The 25,813-nt window shown below is 43.8% G+C and overlaps 1 protein-coding gene across 2 annotated transcripts in view; it reads left to right on the top strand.

Annotated features, from left to right (window-relative positions):
* The window catches only part of LOC146854287 (protein mono-ADP-ribosyltransferase PARP12-like), a 271,064-nt gene that overhangs the window by 209,636 nt on the left and 35,615 nt on the right, over positions 1-25,813 (top strand). For both annotated transcript variants that reach the window (XM_085652068.1, XM_085652067.1), the window contains 2 exons: positions 14,074-14,170; positions 24,798-24,861. In XM_085652068.1, the coding sequence (XP_085508194.1) occupies positions 14,074-14,170; positions 24,798-24,861 (161 nt within the window). The remainder of the gene's footprint in view (positions 1-14,073; positions 14,171-24,797; positions 24,862-25,813) is intronic.

Raw genomic sequence — 25,813 nt, 5'->3', positions numbered from 1 at the left:
GCACTTAATGGCTGGTGGTCACTGTCTGGTCTGGGGATAACTTGCATGTCCTGCAGATCTTGCCAGAGGTCATTATCCACTAAAATATGATCGATTCTTGATGTGCTTAGGTAAAGGTAAAACAAAGGGGGCAATCAGATTTAGTGCTGCCATTCACTATTCTTGCCATGGTCAGTGATGAGCGAAACAATTTGGGTACCCACCTTTGACGTTTTTGTTATTTTCTTAAGTTTGCTAGAGGGTGATATTTCCTGATGTCTGCATCCTGCAGATATGGGAATGCAGGGTTAGTGTCTTCCGCTACAATTTTTAGGGATTTATGAGCAAACTGTCCCAATATATTATCTAGCTTACTTACTATTGCAGATTGAGCATTTGGGGGTATTGACCTAATGTATATATTCACTAAGGTTATGTGTGTAGGACCTGACCAGGTGTTAATGTTAATTTGCAGGGCAAGTAGATCTTTAGAGACAGTGGAAGAGTTTTGACCACTGGGAATAAATCCATTCTTAGCCATATTAAGAGGCCACCTGATGGTCGCCATGCTGATGATGGAACTGCACTTTCAGTAAAGGCAACAAAGCCTGGGCGATGAACCGGTTTGATAGCCCAAGTTTCTTGAAGCAAGATAATATGATGAGAGTCAATAAACGTCTCCCACTCGGGGTGAGAGTTTGGACTTGGTACCTGCAACATTCCACGATAATAGTTTTAGGTATTCACCCTCTATCGACCCTATGACCCACCTAGTCGTCTTGATAGATTCTCCCTGGAGTGTTATATACTCTCCTTTGTCATTATCTGTAACTAAACACCTGTGCCCTTCTGTCCTAACTCTGCCCACCTCAACATAAGATAGAGGCCTTTCAGCCAATGTGGGGCGAAGTGATTGAATTGTGGTGCAGGGTTCTGGGCAATCGATGGTGAGTCAATCAATGTCTGACACACTGGAATGCTGGCAAGTCCCCTTGAATTGAGCTTCAGTACATTAGGGTGCCGATTTTGTTGGGTGTTAGGGGGTATGTCTAATGTGTGACACGGATGGTTCATTTTTTGTGATATTTGCAGATCTGTATCTGGTCTGACGCGTAGTTCTAATGCAATAAGGTCCTCTGCTAGGGCTACATTCCTAAGAGCCACACCTATGTAGTCCCTTTCAGGTTTTCCTATTGAGAACCTTCTAACTCTTGTTATGTCCTCCCTTATAATTGATCGGCATCCCCTTTTGTAGTGAATCCAATGAATCACTTTGTTCACTAATCACTTGTGTCTTTCTATGTGGGGCCTCTGGAGCGTTGGTACATTAATCATATAGAGATCAAAACATTGGGTATTAGGAGGTCCTTTGTTAATGCCACCTATATACGTTTTCTTTATGGGAAGGGTGTGGGGCTTATGATTCCAGAGTACTTTAGGTGGAATAGCAGGTTTAACATGTATCGTTTCCCTTAGAGGAGCTTGATCCCGTTTAGATGCATTGCCCTCATAGGTGGTGTTATTTCTACTTTGGCTCGGTGAGTAAGTGAGTGATTTTATATGCAGATCCGCGGGCAGATTGTGAGACCTGTTAATGGGCCTCTTGAGGGGCTCCTTTTGTGCAGTTCACTGGATGTCGCTGTTCCCTCGTGGACTTGACTGTCCCCGTGCTGCTACGGTTTCAGTCAGTGCATGCATTCTTTCAATTAACAAATTTGCCATCCTTTCCATAATCGCCTTTAGAGATTTAACTTCCTCCTTAAGGGCATTCAATTGGTCGCCAAGCACAAACTAGTCAGAGATGCACCTGCACTATATTTCTGAACACAATATTAAATCACTGATATAATCAAAAACGATATAACTGTTGCGACCACTACTCTAGGTAAATATATGGGGTCATTTTCTCCTTTCTCCTGATAGTCCGAGGGTGAGTATTTATTCGCACAATCAACATTAATGACTCCACCATGGTTAGCAAGATCTGTCATGCAGAGTGTATATTGTTGGTTCGCGATACATGGGCTTTGACTAGGGGAGGTGATAGCTGGAGTTAGGGCTGAGGGAGTCCTAAAGTAGGAAGCTATGCCTTTAAGATTTGCAGGTCGGTTCTCCAAGAGACATTTTCCCTTTCTCTTGCTCTTTAGGCCAGATGATCTTGGTTTGGGAGTAAGGAGGACCTCTACCTCCTCTATTAGCTCATCGATTTTGGTTAAGGTACAGTTTTCTGCGGCATGTATCGGGATTTTCCTTACGCTCCCTGGGCCCATTCTTTTGTCAGACGCTTTCCTTTTGCCCATTAGAATAACCATTCAAGAGAGGTGACTGTGGAAAGGAAAACTAAGAAAATTGCAAGTTAGACACAAGAGACACGGAATACGGTACTTACGGTTTTCAGGGTACTGTCAATATGAGACCAAAAGGGGTGGCTCTGCCCTGCCTCTGTCTGGCGCTGCGGGAGTGTCGTGCCTTTTCTGCGCCTCCGGGCGCAGCAGGAGATCGTCGGCGGCCTCTCTTGCCGCAAAGGGTGCTGGGCAGTATAGTCCTCTGGCCCCCTTGGCTTTGTGCTTCGCGTCTATTTAAACATTAATAAAACTATTGGCATCTAAGAATATTAAATATACTATTCCCACTATAGTTTATGCAACGGTAGGGAAAAGGTTTGACTTTGCAGGGGTAACATATACTAGTCCCACTCCAGTCTGTGCAACAGTAAGGAAAAAGTTGGATTTCAGACGGGTTAAATTTACTATTTCATCTCCAGTCAGTGCAACAGTAGGGAAAGTTTTCAACTTTGGAGAAGTAAAGGTTACTTTTCCTACTCCAGTCTGTACAACAGTAGGGAAAGCATTGGATTTCAGAGGGGTGAAATTTACTATTCCCACTCCAGTCTGTGCAACAGTAGAATAAAGCGTTGGATTTTGAAGAGGTGAAATTAACTTTCCCCACTCCAAACAGCACGACAGAAGGAAAATGGTCAAATTACAAAGAGGTTAATTTTACTATTCTGTCTGCAGTCTAAAAGTACTTCACGTCAAACACATTACATATATAAGTAACATCATGATTGGAAAAAATATTAAACTTCTAATATAAGAATTATGAATTAACATAAATATATAATATATATAATGAAAGTATATATCCAACGAATAAAAACTAAAGAAAAAAAATTATCAATGTACATAATTACTGTTCATTAAAACAATTATAAACTAATAGTAGCTCCCAACTAAATATAACTTAAAACATAAGTATTCCATAATTTACATATTTCAAATCAATTAAATAATTAATTAACAATTCATAATTAATTTCCAATCAATTACTACTTAATTAACTTCTGAGCCTAGACCCCTACAAACCTAGCAGCTCACAACTAAAATACATTTAAAATAATTAAAGATTCCATCACTTAAATATTTAAAATTCAATAATTAATAGTACACTAGTCATGAATTGAATAACTGTACAATAAATCAGTATTACATACTTTACATAATTGAAAATGATTTTAATAAATAATTACAAATTATTATTAAATTATTACCTAACTATACTTAGCTTTACTTAACAATAATTAGACCATTATTAAAAAAATGTAATTCAGACCCTGCTCAGCTAGGGAACTATTGTCCTATCTCACTTCTACCATCTATTGGTAAATTATTAGAGAAACATGTAAATGGAGTGCTGACAGAGTTTCTGGAAATGAACCAATGCCTCCAACCCACACAGATGGGCTTCCCGCACAGCACGGAGTCAGCACTCTTAGCAGTGGTAGAAGAATTAAAAATGACACGGGACCAAGGAATGTCAGCCGCTACACTACTTCTTGACCGTAGCCCGGCATTCAACACCGTGGACCACCATATTCTGCAAAATAGACTTCTGGATCTCGGCATTCAAGACAAAGCCCTAGAGTAATTGTCATCTTTTTTGGAGGGAAGAGCTTTTCAAGTTATGGAAGCTAACCTTTTCTCTAAGACGATGCCAGTGACTTGCGGGGTGCCTCCAGGCTCCTCGCTCAGCCCCACATTGTTTAATGTCTATATGGGACCTCTAGCCCGGATAGCCAAAGAGTTCTGTATCTCTATGATATCCTATGCAGATGACACTCAGCTGGTGGTCTCTCTGGACCCCAGAACCAACGGTGAATCTGACAGTTTAGCACCCTGCCTGGAAAAGGTTGTAGAATGGATGACAAGCAGCTGTCTGAAGCTGAACAGGGACAAAACGGAGCTGATGGTCCTCGGAAACAATGAGGTTCCCAGGCCTTTGATCAGCTGGCCTAACTGCCTAGATAGTCCATCAACTTCGAATGTGACTATCAAAAATCTTGGCTTTTGGCTCGACAGGAAATTAACAATGAAAACCCAAGCAGAGAAACGGTCAGGCACCTGTTTCGGATTACTCAGAATGCTCCGCAAAATACTGGAGCGTATTCCCGTGCAGCTCAAAAAGACAGTAATCCATTCCCTGGTCACATCACGCCTATACTATGGAAATTCCCTCTTTCTGGGGGCACCAAAATATGTCATCAAAAGACTCCAGGTTGCCCAGAATGCAGCAGTAAGACTGCTGTGTAAGGTCCCAATACAGTAACCAGCTGGAAGGCATTTAAAAGCTCTACACTGGCTTCTGATTGAGGCGAGAATTAAATTTAAGGAACTTTGTCTGACACCCAGAGCCATAGATAACAAGTGCCCCAGTAAAATCAGAGACCTGATGAGTCTTTATGTCCCAAACAGAAGCCTCAGAACGGCTACTAAAAACCACAAGAATTAAGAGAGCCAGATTGGGAAGTAGATCTTTTGCGCATCTGTCACCCAAGCTGTGGAATTTTCCCGCACGCAAATTCAGACTTCTGGAAACAGAAGCAACCTTCCGAAAATTGATTGGAACCTGGCTGTTCCATCAGTATCACAAATACTTCTCTAACTTCTGCATTGTATCGGTCTCCTAGCGCTGGGAAGCCCTTGGGAAGCTACGCGCTTAATAAAATCTCTTAACATAACATAACATAACTTCTCACCCAAAACCCATACAAACCAAGCAGCCGGCAAATAAAATATCAGTGAAGTAAATAAGTAATCCATAAATTGAATAATTAAAAACACTTAAATAATTAAGAATCAATTATTAATTGTTGATTAATTATTACATAATTAACTTCCCATTTATACCCCTACAAACAGTCCACAAATAATATACAACAAAAATAAATGAATGTACATAATTTACATAATAAAGATCAATCATATAATTAAATAAAATGTATTTAATAATTCATAATTATTAACCAACCCACTCTATCCCCTAATAAATCCAACAACCTGCAAGCTATATTGAAAAAAAATGACCTTTATATAAACAATAGTAGCTCATGAAATGATTATATCAACGCATTAAAATAATTAAAAAACTGTGGTGCTTATTTTGATATTTGTCGGTCAGACTGCCGACAGCTATTGGGGCAGTAAGGAGACCTCCCCCATGCATGCAGCAGTCTGACCACCGCATTACGATGTGATTACCAGGCTGGCAGTCAGAAAGTGGTCTTTTTCACGGCAGCTTGTGCTGCGGCCAAGGAAAAGTGCCGCAGCACAAGTTGCCATGGTATGGAGCACCTCTGGCATGTCCATGGACGGTGTGCCATGCACCATGTCGTGCATAGCACATGGTGCATGGAGGTGACTGGAGGCACTGTATGTGCCCCCAGGGCCACTTTACAGTGTCCCACGACTGTCAGGGGATCTGTTTGGGGGCCCATTATCCGTTTCCGACCGCCTTTTATTGGCCGTCTTCCTGCCATGAAAAGACTGCCGGAAAGTGATATCGTAAACCCATCGGCAATGCCTGTCTTGGCACCACTACCATTCAGGGATATGAATCCGACCGCTGCCCCGTCGGGATCTCAGATCCTGTTGGAGGTGGCGGTGTTTCTTCGGACCGTTGTAGGGGCGACTGCAAGAATTGTAATCCGGCGCTTGGACCGAAGGGCTTTCAGTGGTCGGACCGACAGCCTATCGGTGTGCTGTCCAATCACCATCGTAATCTGGCCCTACAGTTTTTGGCACTTTCTTTCCGAACACGATATTAAAAGCACTGACATAATTAAAAACGATATAACTTACTAAAAAGACCGATATTCAACGATATTTGTGCATCTTGATATATGTGTATCACAATATTTATTTTCTGATATGTCTGCCTCCTGATATTTTTAATCCGATTTTTTGTTCAAACAAGGTTAGATAATTTGCTCCACTTCATTTGGGTGGACAAGGCATGTATGAAGTACTAATTTTTTAAAGGGAGAGAAGAGAGGCAGTTCTTAATTTGTAAATAAACAAGTATCAATGCTTAAGGTATTGCGCAGGAGGCGACTGCGGGTTGCACTCACAACTGGAACTGTTGCCACAGACACATGCGTAAGCTCCCCTTACTAAACATCACACTCCTATATATTTTACAGTTTGTACAATTTCTGGCCACCCAAAACAGTAAGTGTACCCTGGTCACCCTAGTATTATTTTTTTTTTAAGTTCAAAAGATTTTTATTAGATAAATGAAGGTGTCGATACATAAGAAAACCTAAAACATAACAGCAATATAAGAGGAGGAATAAAAAACATGACTATGAAAATGAACATAAGATTAAGGGATAACAAATAATTGAGGCTATATAACAGAAACAGTACTTGAAATAACATATAGTAAAATGGATTATAAAAAATGCAAAGGAACAAAAAAGGTCAATCAAGGTGGCTTAGAGACCTCCTGCTGGAAAGGAGGTAAATGAGATGAGCGCTTAGCACAAATATCAAGGTACAAGGTCACAGGAAGCCAAAGATCATGTCGTTTTTTGACTAAACTGAGGGGGTAAACGAAAACTGTATCTAGCCTGTGGTTATGACATACGTTGTACCACCATGCTCTAAAGGAAATGTTAGCAGAATTTTTCCAATTAACAGTAATTTGTTGGAATGCAACAGCTAGCAACAAGTGAACAATTTGCACATTAAAATCAGTATCTGCCCAGCAGGGAGAGAGACTCCCTAAGAAAATATTAACGAGGGAGAAGAGAAATGTAGTATGAAATATGACATTAATTTGAGCCCAAACTTGTTTCCAAAAATTGTGCGTAGCAGTACAAGAAAAAAGCATATGAAAAAGAGTAGCCTTAGGTGTCGAGCAGGACCAACAAAGGTCAGAGAGTGAAGGGAATCTCTTACTCAGCATGTGAGGTGAAAAGAGAAGTCTGTTATAGATAAAAAAGAGGGTTTGTGTGAGGGAAGCAGCCCTGGACGATTTGCGGCGTTTGGTCCACAATTTATCCCAAAGAGAGGTGGGCCAAGAAATGTCAAAATCAGATTCCCATTGTTCCTCTACCGTGGATTTTGGCCTAGGTGTGAGAGTCTTGTGGAGTGAGTTGTAAATTGAGGAGGCTGTGGGATGAGTACGCAACAAGGAATGAAGGTGGAGAGTAGGATTAGGAGAATCAGATTGGGTGGGAGATGTAGAGATTTGGGCAAAGGTGGACATAACTGCATTCTTAAGCGTGCAGTACTTACGGGCAAAGGAATGAGGAAGATTAAAATTTTTACTAAGAACGGAAAAAGGTAAAAAATCAGAGCCAGAGAAAAGGTGGGATACCCAGATCAAACCCTTTTGTCTCCAAGATTTCCAATAAAGGGGTTTGTGATTAACGAGGATACTGTTATTATGCCAAATGGTGGTTTTGAGAAATTCGGCTACAGAGGAAGGAGGACTTGGGGAAGTGGAAAGAAGAAGTTTGGCGGTGAACTTATGAATAGGGGTGGAAAGAAACTGGGGCTTACGAGAAAATGAGAGATACCCAGCGAAAGTAAAGGGGGATAAAGAAAGACGCTCAATAACAAGCCATAAGGGGGAAGATTCAGCAGGATCCCGCAACCAAAGGGAGGCTTGTCGCAATAGGAATGCTTTATGATAAGTGGGAAAGTCCGGGAAATTGACCCCACCCTCTGATTTGGTAAATCGTAGTCTGAACAAGGACATACATGCTTTTTTGCCGGACCAGAGGAAAGAAGAAAGAATAGTATTGATTTTCCTAAAAAATTTAGCTGGAATAGGAATTGGAATATTGGAGATAGTGTAAAGTACTATTGGGGATAGCATCATTTTAATCGTGTCGAGGCGACCCCACCAGGAAAGGTAAAGCGGGTGCCACCTAGAGGTGAGGTCGGACAATTTCTGGGTACATTTATTAAGGCACAGCGAGACAGTATCGGAAAGAGAAGGGGTAATGTATAAACCAAGATATTTGATGTGTGAGGGACTCCAGGTGAAATTGGACGCAGCAAAGTCAAGTTTGAAAGTAAATTTAGTAAGGGGTAGAATTTCACATTTGTCGTTATTCAACTTATAGCCAGAAATTTGGGAATATTCATGAACTTCAGTTAAAAATGCGGGAATAGAGATGGTAGTATTGGACATAAAAAGTAGGATATCATCTGCATATGCAGCAAGTTTGATGTTTGTTTGGGAGATTTGGAAACCATGCAAATTGGGATTTTGGTGGAGTTTTGAGAGAAAGGGCTCTAAAGCGAGATTAAAAAGGAAGGGGGAAAGAGGGCAGCCCTGACGAACCCCTCTACCTAAGTTGAAGAAAGAAGAGACTAGACCATTAGCACAAACCGCCGCTCTGGGACTGGAATATAGGAAAGAGACCAAGGAAATAAAATTAGGACCAAACCCAAACCATCTAAGGGCGGAAAAAAGGAAAGTCCACTCTACTCTATCAAACGCTTTTTCTGCGTCCAAAGCGATTGCCGCTAGTGAACCCTGGAACCGTGAAGATTTGGACAAGACATTAAACAAAAGTCTAGTGTTATCTGTGATAAAACGACCCTTGACGAATCCAGATTGTTCCGGGCCCAACAGTTCAGGAAGAAAGGGGTCTAGTCTTAAGGCAAGGGATTTAGCATATATCTTATAATCAATGTTAACCAAGGAGATTGGTCTATAATTCTTGCAATGCTGGGTGTCTTTTCCTTCTTTGGGTATAATACATATGTGGGCGTCTGAGAAAGTACCTGAGGAAGTGCCACTAAGAATAAAAGAGTCAATAAGAGAGTGTAGTCTGGGTAGTAGTAATTTAGAAAAGTGCAGGTAAAATTCAACTGTAAATCCATCTGGACCCGGGGCTTTATCTTTCTTGAGTGACTGAAGTGCAGTGTGCAGTTCGGAACTAGAGATGGGCAATTCAAGAATGGATAAGTCAACAGGAAAATTGGGAGGTGCCTGAATGGTGGAGAAAAAGGTAGCAAGTGAATGGGGAGTGGGGCAAGTTTCAGAAGAGTAAAGTGTGGAGTAAAAACGGGAAAATTCCTCTAAAATATCAACATCAGTGTGCCTTAAAACAGAATTAACATCATAGATGGACTCAATGTTCAATTTATGTTGCTTGACTTTTAAATAGTTGGCTAAAACCTTCCCCGCCTTGTTCTTTCCCCCATAGAATTTAGAACTAGGTTTCAGCAAATATAACGAAGCATCATCAGTGGATTGTTTATTAAATTGCATCTTAGCTTCAATAAGAGTAGTCAAACTTTCCTGCGAGTGGGAAGTGTAGAAAGAATGTTCCAGTTTTTTAATCGTGAGGAGAAGATCATTAGCACGTTTGCGGGCCACATGGTCAATGATGAAACCCCTGGCTGCAGCCTTATAAGTGTCCCAAATAGTATGCTTGGGCAGAGTGGGTGTGTCATTAATGATAAAAAATTCTTTAGTGAATTCCACAAAGGAGGTGGTGAATTTGGGATCAAGAAGTAGAGTATTATTAAAGTGCCAACGTTTTGGCCCGTTGGACTTGGGTAAGACATCGATGTTAACCAGTACAGGGGCGTCGTCAGAAAACAAGATGGGGCCAATTTCGGGACTGAGATATATGATGGGAAAGAAAGATGTAATCAATACGGGACTGTGATTGGTGGGACGGAGAGTAAAAGGTAAACTCTTTCGTAGTAGGGTTACATAAACGCCAGGCATCAATGAGTTTGTGCTGGGATATTGCCTGAAAAACAGTTTATGAGACTTATTAGGGATATATGATGCTTTGGAGTGCCTATCTAAAAAGGGATCAAGGGGTAGATTGCAATCTCCTGCCATAATAAAATTGTCATCAACGTATTCAGAGATACGGGGGGCCATTGTGCGCCAAAAAGCAGGGTCGCCACCAGTAGGTGCGTAAATATTGAAAAGGGAGATGGGAATACCCTTCAAGGAAAGTTTGACATACAACCATCTACCTTCAGGGTCTGACTCAGAGGTCAAAAGCGAATGAGAGAGAGATTTACGGATTAACACAGCCACACCATTTCTCTTACCATCGCCAGGAGCCGAAAATACATCGCCTACCCAACCCCTCTTGAGCTTAGCAGCTTCAATATCAGACAAATGGGTTTCTTGTAAAAAGGCAATATCTACATTCAACTTGGCTAGATGAGAGAGTATTTTTTGCCTCTTAATAGGAGAATGGAGACCTTTAACGTTCCAAGAAACAATACGTATTGACATTAAGGATTATTAAAAGAGTAAAACAAAGAAAAATTAAGACATCGAAAAAAAGCCTCGTAAGAAATAAGAGCATAGGGGAAAGAAGAGAAGAAATAAGAGTAGAGAAGAAATGAAATGAGCAAGAAAAAGAAGAGTAAGAGAAGACTAAGAGATATCGTAAAAATAAAGAGAAGCAAAGAAGTTACTGAGATCGGTGAAAAGATCAAATGAAGTCCGGAAATACTGAGAAGTAAAGTCCAGTAAAAGAGAAAAAAGAGCATAAGCAAAGAGACCAATGAACAAGCAGGACAAGAGAGAAGGAGGTCAAAAGGAGAAGAGTGTAAATATGAGCCAAAAGAGAAGTGAAGTAACAGGGGAATGAAATATATAAGAAGAGGGAAGTATGACCAAGGGAGCCAATAAGCGATGAGGAGAAAGAAGAAGCGAAAGAGAAAAGAAGAAAAAGGTCGCAAAAGAGGTATTGACACCAATAAACTTGAAAATATGAAGGGAAAGATCAAAATGAAGAGAAACAAAATGAGAACAAACATGTCCAAAAAGGGATGAGGAATACTTACAAAGGGCAATTTAGGGAAGATACGATCAGGAACAAGGACAAGCAAGGACGTACGTGGAGGCGGGGGGAGGGAGGTAGGGCCAACTGGAGAAGGCAGGACACTCCGGGTCAGTGAGACGTTCAACCAGAGGAACAGGACGGAACGCGGAACATTAATCTGTGAAGGAAGGAAAAAAGGTAACAAGGTTAGGCAACGGCAAATGACAGGGGTACAAGACAAGCAATGAATAGGGTGAACCAAAGAACCACAACAACAGTAACCAATACTACAATGGGAAGCATAAACTCATCAAGAGAATATGCAAATCTGAGAACAGTTGAATTAGAGAAATCAGCAGACATAAAAAATTGTAACATCATAGTACAACAGCAGAAAAAGTCACGGTGGAATAGAAGAGGAAGGCCCAGAAAGCTCCATGTCAGCCTGGCCACAAGAGTTCAGCAAACTCCGAAGTCGCTTAGGCTCCTCATATGTCGTAGTCTTATTATTGTAGGTGACTTTAAATAAGCAGGGGTGGAAGAGACCATATCTGGCACCAATGGAGCGGAGGTCAGGTCTCATGTCCAAGAAGGCTTTACGACGATTTGCAGTGGCTCTGGCGTAATCCTGCACAAAGAACAAAGTGGAACCAGACCATGTGAGGCGAGGAGAGGCTCTGGCTGCTGAAAGAACCCTCAGCAGATCTGTGTATTCCAGAAAATACATTATTACACCCCTGGGCTTCACTGACGTGGATGAAGAGGAGGAAGCTCGACCAAGCCTGTGGGCACGCTGAATATTGAGCGGGGGCTCCTCAGGTAAGTGTAAAAGTTTAGGAAGAAAGGATTTGAAAAAATTGATGGGATCATTCCCCTCGCAGCCCTCCACCAGGCCGTAAAGGCGAAGGGTATTGCGTCTGTTTCGGTTTTCCAAGTCCTCCACTTGCTTCTGGAGAGAGGAAATCTGCGTATGCATATGGGTGACCTTGGCAGCAGAGTCCTGAAGCGAGGAGACATCACGCTCCACCGACGTCATTCTCTCATCCATCGAAGCCCAATTATCAGTTAGGACCTGCAGCTTAGCGTTGGTTTCTTCCATGAAAGGACGCAGGGCCCGTATCTCTTCAAGGAGTAATTCCATCGAAATGGTCGAAGAGGACTTAGGAGGCGAAGGTGGATCTTTTTTTAACCTTTTAGGCGTCATTTTTACTGAAGACTGTGAAGAGGCTTCCATGTTCCACGTCGTCTCACTAGTAGGGAGAGACTGAGAGGCTTCTAAATGAGCCAGCTCCGTGAAAAACTTGGAGTTTTTGATATAATTGCATTTTTGGATCTTGCTGGAACAGTCAGCCATCAATGTATATATGGAGCGCAGGTTCGCAAAGAACACTCTGCCCGACTGAAAACAGAACAAGTACTTTATGGGAACCTAAAAATGTGGAGAGCAAAAAAGGAGCAAATGGAAGGAGTTGGTGAGAAAAAATGCTAGGCCAGGGTAAAGGAAAGGAAAAAAAAAAACAACAAGAGACAAGAACGTCACAGAACCAGGAAATGCAGGCTGAGGGCCTAAAATGGCTGCCGAAATTGAAGAGAGCAAAAAATATCATTTAAGTCCGTGAGAAGGCCATAATAATTGATGAAAAGTCACCTAGAGACGCAGGTTTGTAACATCTGTGGAAGCTGGAGACATTGCAGGATCCACGAGGGAGCCAAGTATCCATTACGCGATGAAACGCGTTGCTGAGGGGCTGTCAAGCAGTCATCGGGAAAATCGACAAAATGACGGCCGCGGCCAGTGCAGAGCCGCGACCGGGAGTAAGAAGGGCAGCAGAGTTGAAGGCAGGTCTGCCGCAATGCCAGAAGCGGGCTCAGCACACGCCCGGCACCTTCCGACGTCGAAGGCTTCCTTCCATTGTTCGCGTAGGAAGCGCGAACCGCCGGTGAGCTCCGGCACGAACGGAGCTCCTACGCCGACGCCGCCATCTTCCTTGGGCGCCTAGCCACGCCCCCACCCTAGTATTATTTTTAAAAGTGCATTTCATTGTTAAACTGATGTGCTCCATGCAGAACTAAACATCTAGTGTCACGATGTGGTGTGCTGTCATACGTATGTGCCCATGTTAACAATTAAGTGCCGGTGCTTAGCACCAGAAAACACCACCACAAATTAAGCACTGAAGAGAGGGGAACTGTGAACTATAGACTTCCACACCTGTTGCTGTGGAAGTTGGAATCCCCTAATGCGCTCCTCTGTCTTCTCTATTGTTTCACACCAACTAGCCATTATCTGCTTTGTGTCCAAGGTATGAAAGGAGCTAAGACTAAGGTCCTTTTGGTTGGACTAAGAAATACCCTCACAGTTATCTCTCTTATATTTTCTGGCAACCAACTGCTTTTGCTAAAAAGCCAAAGAAAGTGAGTGTTATCCGAGATGGGTGTCTCACCACTCAGATTATTGCGGCTGTACACATATGCTTGTTTGCTATCGCTGGAAAGGGACTCTGTTAATTTCCTCTGAGCTGCACAGAGGAACTTTGATGAATGCCAAAATGGACTATTCTGATTTTTTATGCTAAGGCCAACTGGTTTACCACATTAAACATTGGCAGGATGTCTAGAATAATGTTGCTTGTCCACCCCTCAGCATATTTGATTCTATGTCCACATACTATCTACAAAGCCAAAGACTAGAGCTAGCATTAACATCTTTCGGGACACCTCTAAATCTCACTTCAAGCAGAGAGGAGATTGGCAATGTAAGGATGCCTGCTCTTGAATAATCTCTGTGGGGAAATCCATCCCTCTTGTGTCGTTCCTGCTTTCAGCTGCCCAGATCAGTTTTTTAAAAATCTTTTATGCCCTTAGAAATGTATTTTTTTTATTCTTAGTGCTTTGATGCGAAACAGATGACACTTAAATTTTAAAAAATACAACTAGAAGAAGGATATGCTCTCGATATCTCAACGGCTCATCAATATCTTCATTTTGTTTTCAAGACATGATCCAGAGGAATTTGAAGTTTGGGACAAAGAGAGAGGTTATTCGAAGACCATTGTTCGTTTCCCAGGAGGATGTGAAGAGGCTTAAGGCCAGGTATGTATTATTTTATTACAGTTACCACTCTAAAAAAGGGTGAGTTGTACATCAGTCTGTAAAACCAGCTCCACATTTACTAAACTTATTCCCAAGAGGACAGAAAATGAGTACATGCTAGGTACACTAGAGATGGTAGAAGTGCAACCCCTCCATCTTTACTGCCACAGTCGACTGCTGAAAATGTAATTTGCACTCAACAACTTCAGTACTGAGATCCTCCTGGCATCTAAAGTGTTAGTGTGCAGCCGCGCCACGACATCCCTTGTTTATAGATTGCATGCATTTCATATCACCCGACTGGCCCCATGCCACCAGTGTGACATCCATCCACTCTTTTTCAGTCAGCAGTACTAAGCATGCTAGGACCTGAGGCTTACATCTCCTGTTAAAGTTCTAAAGGCCTAAAAGTATCAACATGCTGAAGAGAAAAGGTTGTCAACTAGGACAGGATAGAAGTAACCTCTCCTGGCCTGGGTTCATCAAACATAGGACAGGATAGAAGTAACCCCTCCTGACCTTGGTTCATCAGACATAGGACAGGATAGAAGTAACCCCTCCTGGCCTGGGTTCATCAAACATAGGACAGGATAGAAGTAACCCCTCCTGACCTGGGTTCATCAAACATAGGACAGGATAGAAGTAACCCCTCCTGACCTGGGTTCATCAGACATAGGACAGGATAGAAGTAAACCCTCCTGACCTGGGTTCATCAGACATAGGACAGGATAGAAGTAACCCCTCCTGACCTGGGTTCATCAGACATAGGACATGATAGAAGTAACCCCTCCTGGCCTGGGTTCATCAGACATAGGACAGGATAGAAGTAACCCCTCCTGACTTGGGTTCATCAGACATGGGACAGGATAGAAGTAACCTCTCCTGGCCTGGGTTCATCAAACATAGGACAGGATAGAAGTAACCTCTCCTGGCCTGGGTTCATCAAACATAGGACATGATAGAAGTAACCTCTCCTGGCCTGGGTTCATCAAACATAGGACATGATAGAAGTAACCTCTCCTGGCCTGGGTTCATCAAACATAGGACAAGATAGAAGCAACACCTCCTGACCTGGGTTCATCAAACATAGGACAGGATAGAAGTAACCCCTCCTGACCTGGGTTCATCAAACATAGGAAAGGATAGAAGTAACCCCTCCTGGCCTGGGTTCATCAAACATAGGACAAGATAGAAGCAACCCCTCCTGACCTGGGTTCATCAAACACAGGACAGGATAGAAGTAACCCCTCCTGGCCTGGGTTCATCAAACATAGGAAAGGATAGAAGTAACCCCTCCTGGCCTGGGTTCATCAAACATAGGACAGGATAGAAGTAACCCCTCCTGGCCTGGGTTCATCAAACAGCTCTGCTACATTATTGTCATGGCTTTGTTTATCCATACACCTATTCTGAGCTCTCCTTATCCATCGACATTCCTCCATGTGAGACTTACAAGAGCTACATATAGCCAACTGTGAGGAGCGTTGAGTAGGGCAATGGGGCCCAATGATGAAATTCACACCCACAGTTGCAATAACGTTGTACCTGATTTACAAAGTACTTTGTGCCTGTGCGCTCACATTCAAGCCATTTTTTTTTCCATGAGGGTAAAAACACTTTTGCCTTTCACAAACCATGGTTGTATTCTTGTAAAGATATTATGAAATTATCTCACTATGGTGTAATAATGTGTGCTAGTGAATGATTTCCTAGGATTGTGTACATCATGGTTTATGTAATCCGAAAACGTGTGAGTTTGTGGGTATGGTCTTGTTCATTTGCTCGAGTCTAGAGGAGTGAATCGGTTTTCAGGGCGGGAATGAGAAAAGGAACACCCTCAACATGTGTGTGGATATAGGTAAAGGGGTTTCGCCATGAGGAAACATATTTCACCTGCAAAGTAAACAAATATGTGCAATACAAATCCATTTTTGCATTGATAATATTACATTACACAGGCAAAAAGGCTACACATGAATCTAAATAGGGGTTCTCAAAAGTTTCTTTGCAGTATTTTTGTAAAGCCCACACTGTTAAAACCTTTCAGGAGTACTCTTGGAAACGTTTCTGAATCTGAGAAATTCAGCAATCTACACCCCAACGTACATGTGAAACATCAGATGCGGATATCCTAATTTCTTTGACGACTGGGCCCTTTGTGTTTACCCTTCTTTCTGTATGAATGTGTCTAGGGTTTCTGGTTTTCAGTTCAAACTAATTATAGCTGCTTAAACGCCACCAACATATTTGCTCTTAAGTACAAACCAGAAAACAACAGATTTTGCTGTGCTTGTACTGCTTTGGCGCCCTCTGGTGTCAGACTGTGTAACTGCTGCCCCTACCTCCAAGCTTTTTTCTGTGATGGATACTCACACTATGGCACACTGAGGCTGTGGTAAACCTCTTAATATGTCTATTTGACAATTTGCAAGGTCACTTGACCCTCTGGAACTACTTCACTCCCGTTTGGGGGCCTGGCTCAGCTCATGTGGCCTCAGCTCACTTTCCAATGTATATTGCTGGGTAGTTGCCAGCAGGTTCACAGCTGAATTCTAGGCAGTGTCTCAGCCCATGGGAAGCTGCACTTCCACAATGTCATCCTAATTCATTGACAGTGTTACAGAGTTTTGCTTTCTCAAAGCTCTAATGTCAGATTGTGGTAACAAAGGTCACTGTGTGTATCGATGCCCCCAGAATCCATATCCTCCCACAGAACACTGCACCTAACACTCCTGTTCATAGGTTTACTTCATGATGGTCTGAAAAGCATGCCTATATGAGCCACATGCTCCCACACAAGAATATATGATGTTACAATGCAAACAATTACAACACATGGTTTTACAACAAGGTTTTTACATCGCAACTACCATTACATCGCATGTTTTTACAACGCATGCCATTACAACGCATTTTTAAAAACTACCATTACAACGCATTACATTACAATGAATCCCATTACAATGCATACCATTACAACTCATAATACTTTTAGTGCAACAGTAGGGTAAGTGTTGGATAGTGTAGGGGTAAAAATGACTATTTCCACTTCGGTGAGTGCAACAATAGAGTAAGTGTTGGATAGTGTAGGGTTAAAAATTACTATTACCACTCCATTGAGTGCAACAGTAGGGTAAATGTTGGATAGTGTAGGTGTAAAAATTACTATTCCAACTTGAGTGAGTGCAACAGTAGGGTAAGTGTTGGATAGTGTAGGGGTAAATCCCCATTACTTATCTTATAATGCGTTGTAATGACATGCGTTGTAATGGTATGCGTTGTAATGGCATTCGTTGTAGTGGCATGTGTTGTAATGCATGCATTGTAATGGCATGTGATGTAAATGCAGTTGCTTTGTAACAGTTGCGTTGTAAAAGCAGTGTGATGTAATGACTGCGTTGTAATGGATGTTCCCCTCACACAGAATGTTTAGGGGCCATATGATCATCTTCAGTGCCCACGTGGAACCCCTCAAGAGGGTTTATGCACTGGTTTTCCAGCGATTGTGTTGTTTATAGGACATGTATTAACTCAGAAATCTACAAATTAGTGTATGAGCTGCAAGCAATGGAGCTCATAAACATGCAGAGAGAATCACTGCTCTGTGTCTCTTATTATTTGTTGGAGATAGTGCATTATCAGAAAAACAGGTTCAGAGACCTGTTCCGAGCCTGCACTCTAAAGCAGGATACGATAATGATTCTGCCCCAAGACCATCGCGTTCAAATTTCATTCCTGCTTTGTCTATGCCAAATTGAATGCGGATATTGAAATTGTTTATGCTGAAAAAGGCTTTGCAGTTTGAAACCACACTTGTACAAACTTCTTTTGACTGCATTTGGTGGAAACATATTGAGCTGGGTTTCTTTTCTGCCCCAAGATGGATGCTGTTCAGAAAAATAGGTCAAATGTGTTGTGCAATTCTCACACCTGCCCATCAGGAACATAGTCCCACACTGCTTTAAAATAAACCAGGGCCAACCTGATTTGAAAAAAATCAATGCTATAATGTCCTTGTGCTGGCTCTAAAATAAACACAAAATCCTGTAAATACATTTTCTTCATGGTGTGTACTGCACAGGCAAATCACTGAAGTTATCCTTCAGTTTATAATATTTCTTCACTACCTCAGCTGCTTTGTCAGACAGCGGAACACTTTGCGGTCACCAATGTTCCTAAAGCTAACAGTATTAATATTAATTCCTTAGCCGTCTTCTGCCTTGTGACCAGGCAGAGCAAGAATAGGTCCACATCAGACAGTAAAAATACATATATTAGCCCAGTTCTTTCTTGGTATCTTGAGGCAAAGAACAGGAGAGTGTGAAACTTGCTTGCATTAATCCCAAAATATATGTCCAAGTAGAAAAGTTTAATTCAGCCATTTGTCGCCACTTGTCAAAAGATCAGAATAACAAGAATGTGTGTTAAATGTCCAATATTAACCATTTATCTGCTACAATTAATGAAGTGCAAGCATATCTCCATCCATGAACATATTTGACATGAGGCAGACTGGACTGCTGAAAATAGGGTTTCGAGTACTGCGAAATAAGACAGACAGGGAGGGGACACAATGAGAGAGAAATATATGGCAATACAAAGGAAGAGGGAAGAAAGAGAATGAAAGCATATTTCTTTGTATGAATGGAAAAACCAAATCCCTGTGATTTTCCGCAGTAGCCAATAAAGAGAGAACAATGATATCCCCTGATTTTTACACTTTTTGAAAACATTGAAAAAAATATCTGAATTCCCAATAAAGAAAAACTGAAAACAGGTAGGCCTAGTTATGTCCTTTAAAATTATGACCGAATGCCCCAGAAATCACGAGGCCTGAACTTGGAGCTTGAGGGGCGGCGGCGGTGTGGACGGCTGGGACTGCAGACTGGACTGTGCCTGCCCGGATCCGGGAGCCTCGAGCCCTGTGCTGAGGCGGACACTGACCACGGGCGCTGCTGGATTGCGAGGGCCGCCCGCGAGGACATCGGAGGCTTGCTGGTAGCACTCTAGGATCGGCGGCGATCAGGTGAGGAGGTGCCGATTGGCAGGGGGTGGACAAAACACCGTATCAGTTGGGCACCGATGCATGATTGCGCTTCCCCCCCACCCCGGCGAATTCGGCGACATTGAGGGAAATCTGCCCCCCTCCTCCACCCCTTTGATGCTGACTGATGTAGGGGGTGTGTGGGTCCTGAGGGCTATGACCTGCTGAGAGAGCTGCGGGGGCCAGCAGAACGGGGACACTGGCGCACACTTAGCCCAGGCATTCGGGGGCATACTATAACCTGAGTGATTGAGCACTTGTGTGGGGCACACTCTGGAGACTACATGCTGAGCAGCTGCTGGTGCCCTAGCTGACATCTTTGCACAACTAGGGAGAAACACAATGGCAAGCAGCCCAAAATATCATTTGAGTCCAAAGGCATGGGTGGGGCTAGCGAATTGCCGGCGCTGTTGGGGAATCAGCCCATGTGGGCCGCAGAACCAAGCGCGGAAGAGGACAACATCCGGTCTATTTTGCTAGACGTTAAGACAAGCTTCCATTCAATAGATGCCAAGATCGATAACCTCATGGCTCGATTAGATAGGGTGCATCATAAGGTTGAGATGCACGACAATAGAATAACGCAGTTGGAATCCAAAGTGTCAGAATATGTAGATGCGTTTGCAAGCGACCGCCAAAGGATGTTAACAATGGACAGAGTGTTGGAACTAATCTGCGCCAAGAATGAAGATTTGGAATTGCATTCCAGACGGAACAATATCCGAATCACTGGCATACCGGAGTCAACCACAAATTAAAAAATGGAGGAATACCTTGAATCTTTGCTGTGCGAACTGTTTAGCCTAGTACTGTCCACGATGTTTATTGTGGAGAGAGCACACCACTCGCTGAGGCAGCGGCCTCTGCTGGGGGCCCCGGCGAAGCCGATATTTGCCCGATTATTGACCTATCATGACAGAGATGTGATCCTGCACAGGGCCAGGAAAATGGGAGAGGTCAGGCATCAGGGCAACACTCTGTCCTTTTATCCGGACTTCACTCAGTCAGTCCAGGCTGCAAGAAGAGAATTCCTGCCTGCCAAACGTCTCCTTCAACAGCTGGATATTCCCTATGCTCTCCTTTATGCAGCTAAACTCTGCGTCAACAGCGGAGACAAGCCTCAATTCTTCACGGATCCCAAGGCTGCACTCACTTATGTGAAACAGATCAGCAAGGACAGAAAGAGATCTGCTGGCACGTTGGAGCGACAGCAGGGAGGAGGATCCAGCGATAATGACTGACACCAAAACCTATGTTGTAGCATAGCGCTGTGATAGACTGTGAATAGAGAAGCAGCAGTCAAACTACGCTACCCTGGTGATGGGCTGCCTGGGGGAAGTGACGGCCATAGAATGTTACCGCTCTTGTCCTGTTCACCTAAATTACTCTACACTCGGCCACCCTGGCGTTTAGTCGTGGGTGTCCACCTGATGCGACCCTGCCCTCATTGAGTAATTCCCCTGCCATTGGCACTGTTTTAAATTGGGGTCTTCTAAAGGGGGTGGGTCAATATCTCAACCTGTTTGGGGTGGGTGGGGAGTGGGGATAGGGGGGGAAGGGAGGGTTTTCAGTTTGGTACTTCTCGATATACTCAGCTTAAAATAGCGTAGATCACGGGAGGAAGGAGGGACACATGTTGGGGTACATTTCATAATTGTTTGTTGCTTTTAATTCAAATTGTTACCTGGATTTGTACATGCAGGACGCTACACTCACCATTTTCAGACGGACGATACACACTGAATTTCCTGCTTTACAGCACAGCACATTACAGACTGATAGGATGACTACTTACCCGTTAGCATGACGACTATGACGGGCTTAACCTGGAACATACGGGGTCTAAATGATCATCGGATATCCAGACCAGTACACGCATACCTGGCCCGACATGGGGTGGACGTGTGTTTCCTGCAGGAGACACACCTGGTCACCACAGATAGTGCCCGGCTACGGGCCAGAGGGCGTGGAACACAATACTCCTCAGTTTATTCAGGCTATGCTGGGGTGGGTGTCCATTCTAATAAAAAGGGGATTTCCGTGGCGCACAGTTAATTCGGTCATTGACAAGATGGGAAAATATGTTATATTGGTGGGTACACTATGTGTGCAAAAGCTGACCCTAGCTGCCGCCTATGGCCCCAAAATGGACGACCCAAACCTACTCCGCAATGTTTTAAATGTCTGCGTTCTAACCTGATCACTCTGATTTGGACGGGTCGCCAACCCAGGATAGCATTTGATATTCTCACATTAACTCAATTGTGGAGTGGGCTGTGAGCACCGGACCTTCAGCTATACGCATACTGCGCCCAGGCGAGCTGCATACACTTTTGGATACATCCGACACCGTTCCAGCCACATGTGGTGGTAGAGTGTGATCGCGCGGCCTGTGGCTCTTGAGAACTGCGGTGTTCCAAACCTACATGACATCCAAGGGGGAAATTAACACACTGGAATGTGTGCGATGGGCGTGGGATGGTATTTGTAGAAGGTGCGGAGCAGAGGGTTTATATGCGCCATTGGCACCAGTGGTGGAGAAACCGGTCTTTCCCCTGCTACATGACAGAGGAGCGGCACACCGCGCAGTTACTCTGGAGATACGTACGTTTGCTGACCCATGCCCTGGAGACTCCTTCCTTCCTCCATTCGCCTGTACGCTGCTCTGCTCGACTGGCTACATTCACACACCGGGCCTGGATGTGCCCACAGGTGTCGCAATACTGGCATGATTTAGGTGCAATAATTGCTGATATTGCTTTCACTTACACCTAAACAATGCCTGCTTGGTTTTGTCGAGGACATACCGGATGCACACCGTAGACTGATTGCGATGCTGCTGGTGCTGGCTAAGCGCAGAGTGGCGATACATTGGGGTCCAAAGCCCGAGCCCTCGGCGCAAGCATGGCTGAAGGATGCAGCGCAATGCCAGGCACAATTATCTGCCTACTGGAGCTTATGTCCCCTAGATGTTACCCGGTAAATATATGGGAACCCCTGGTGACTTATTTGAGACAGAATGATGTCCCAGCGACACCCGCACACATCACTGGCCCACTAGACCCTGAGTCTGTCCCTGGCGGCTCACAATTTCAGGAGTAGGTAGCTGAATTCAGCTCTTGATAACTACATGCCAGTCGCACTGGGGACACCAGGAGATAGCCTAGCTTATTATGATATCTGTCGTACAGGTGTAAAGGCACGACTGTACTGGTAATTCCTGCCATGCTGGGGTTTGTTGTTCTTGATATGTGTGACAAAAGTGTGCTGTGATGTCTGTAGCATTACCATGACTTTCTTTACCAGTATGCACAAATTAAATTCAATAAAGGTTTTAGAAATAAAAAAATAAAAATAAATTATGACTGAAATAATCATTTTAGCTCCTTTCTCAGAAGGAATATATATAGACATATAGGGAGACATAGGGTCAGTCATGCTTTAAAAAGAATTCTTAAGGAGAAGCTGCTCTCCTGCAGTCCCCCACACTTCCTTCTTGATGTTTTTGGTGCCCGAGCCACCCTGGGGCCACCACAAGGAGAGAAATACATATAGATTGAAGAGCCCCCAGGGCATTATAGGGTGTTCCTCTGTTCAAACGGCTCTCCCACTGTGCTGGGGAGAGACACTGCCTTGTTTTTGTCACAGAGCCTTGCGCTGAGCAGCTTTTCCTCTGGTTGTTTCTCATTGTTTGATGGCGCCCAGTGCCATCCGGACTCTCAAACTTTGGGGGCAGCCGTGGGAGCCCACCTCTTGTTGCCCCGCCGGCTGCCACGTAGCCCGCATCTCACTTCACTGTCCGGACCCGCTCTTGGATCTCTTTTGAGGCGGTAGCTGCAGCTTCACCCAGGCACAGGGAGCGGGTCAGGCCCACCACTACTGGGACGGGGTCGTGACAGCGCTTCCCTGTCCTACGGTGCTTCGGGGACTGGGGGTGGGATCCAAGTCCCCTTATCAATAAAAAGTGAACCATTAAATAAATCCTGCACCGACCCTCAGGCCCTAGCCCACCCGCTAGTAGAAATAGAGGCGGAGCCTCATGTGCTTTGCTGCCTAAAAGGTAGGCAAACTTCAAAATGCCAGAGCTCCGGCTCCGTTGGGTGATTTTAATGATATTGGGCTCATTTTACTCCTGGTGGCAAGCTTGCCACCAGGGGCAGCTGCAGCAGACCCTCTCACCTCCAAAGCGGTGCAATCCTTAGGGGAGATGGTTCTCCTGGCTTCCTGTGTCAGCCTTCTCCTGTTACATCACCCCAACACCACCCCCTACCTCAGGGAACTCCACTAGCTCCCTGTACAGAAAAGATGTAAATTCAAGCTCCTGAACCATGCATACAAGGCCCTACACAACTGCAGACCTGCCTACTCGAACCACCGCCTGACCTCCCATCAGTCCACCAGACACCTCCATGTCCCTTTTTCTTACCCTAACCCCTCACATATGACATAGCAGATGTGTAGGTCTCTCCTTTTCCTACCTAGCTTTGATTACATAGAATGAGCTACCCTTTCTCCTACGGACCTCCCCATCTCTACCAGGGTCCTGAAAGTCCCTGAAGACCTGGCTTTTCATATAATCAACTGGACCCTGCTAGCGCATTGATACCCTCATGGGTGACGTGTAGCACTCTATAAATCTACTATTTTACTGATTGACTGGCTTCTGGGCGCAGATTTTCTCCAACTGGTCCTCAGGGTGTATAAGGGGGGGCCAGCCTCACTGGCCCTTGGGGAGACCCACTGGTCTGGGGGTTCAACTGGGCAGAGTCCGTAGTTCTTTGTGGACATCAGGGGTTTCTTCCTTCCAGTTATTCATGGCGTCCCCAGGATCCAGCAGCAAAGCACAGAAAAATCACCAGGCAAGGGAGCGTCTCCCCCTTATGCAAGATTTTTTAAAGAGGAGAGGAAGTTTCCAGAAGCCAGGCACAGCTGACCAATCTTGCGGTGCCATCTCACCTCCCCACCTCGTCTCAACCCTTCTGCACAGCATGCTGGGACAGTTCAGAATGGGGTCATCCAGGAGTCATTAGTCACATCGCCTCTGGGAGCCTCAGTCAGCTGACATCACTGCCAAGGACTTTCATAGTAAATTTTCAAAGCGGAGCTTCTTCCTGAGTTGGCTCAAGGTCCGGGCTCCCTCCTTTGTTCAGTGGGCCTGGGCAGGCGCATCCCTGGTACAGTGTGACAGCTGAGTGAGGGATGCAGATCCTTCCACGCACTCCTTTCTTCCTCAGGAGATGAGTGAAGCACTGTTAATTGCTCCATTTGTGTGGGGAGGCCTGCGTTTCAGCTGGAGAGAAATGTAATTAACTGGGCACAGCAGGGTGTCAAAAGAGCTGGGCTCTGATGAGTTGTGTATCAAATAAATACTATACCTAATCCGGTCACTATGGAAGCCTGAGTTTGAGAATATAACAACTTTCAGCCTCAAGGCATTTGTCATGTAAATGGCCTGATGTAAGCGTTCAGGTCAAGGCACCTCGAATATGTTTGTGAGGCAGTGGATGTAGGGAAGGCAACACACGAGGGAGAATAGTGGGTGCGGATTTCTTTAATCAACTCTTTTTGTGTTTTCTTTTCTAGTGCAAAACCCAAGGCAATACCAGCCCACTGGGCCAAAATGGCACACACCATCAAAGGACATCAGGTATAAGTTTGTGGTTTTGCTCAAAGGAGGAGGGATATGGCTTTTCATAGTAATGTGCAAGCAGTAATCAGGATGTGAAGCCAGTGAATTGACAGCAAAGGATCATTTTTTTAGAATGTCTTATCCCATCTAATGAAAGCATGGTACAATAGGTGTCTGTTATATTGCAGCCTGTTTCTTTTCATGCAGACAAACACCCCATACTCTTGAGCATCTGTTCTGATAATTAGGGGGCTTGTATCTGGAAAGATTAAGCCATCTGAAACACAGAATGAGAGGCAGCATTTCCTGCACTAGTAATGAGATCTAATTGCAGCTTCAATTTAAAAAAAGTGTATAGAGGCATGATGTGCTGAAACAAATAATGTTGATTAATATATTGTGAATTAACTCCAAGTGCATTCACTTCTGCTGTACTCTGATCACATGCATAATTTGGAAATATTTTAAAATTGCAGTAAAGGTTTATTAATAATACTTATAAATATAAATAAAACCCACAGAATCCAAATATACGATAAAGGTATATATATGTGCCTCTCAAGTTGAAAGTCAAGATGACCTTATGATTTCTGAGCAAAACATCTGGAGCAATCAACCAAAGCATCAACTAGAAGGTTGATTGTGCAAGGCAAGATAAAGAGATTTATAAGAAGGAGGCCTGTAATAGACAAGCTGTTGTCACAGATTTGACACAGCTGACAAGATTCATAATGGCCCTGACAACCACATAAATTATTATTGAAGATAAATACTAATGCTTAGGTTTTTAGATAGCACAATGCCACAGACGTACATAAATATTTCAGCGATATGCATTGGAAAGTACAGAAATATCCCAGTGATAGCAGGACGTTCATCATGATGGTAATCCAAAGTTAAAAACATGGGTGTATTGTTCGACTCCAAATTGTCTTTTGAGAATCAGATTAGCAGTGTGGCCTGGAAATGT

The sequence above is a fragment of the Triturus cristatus genome, chromosome 4_1 (assembly GCF_964204655.1).
Source record: "Triturus cristatus chromosome 4_1, aTriCri1.1, whole genome shotgun sequence".
In the NCBI taxonomy this organism is placed as follows: Eukaryota; Metazoa; Chordata; class Amphibia; order Caudata; family Salamandridae; genus Triturus; species Triturus cristatus.
This window is presented reverse-complemented; position numbering and strand designations above follow the sequence as displayed.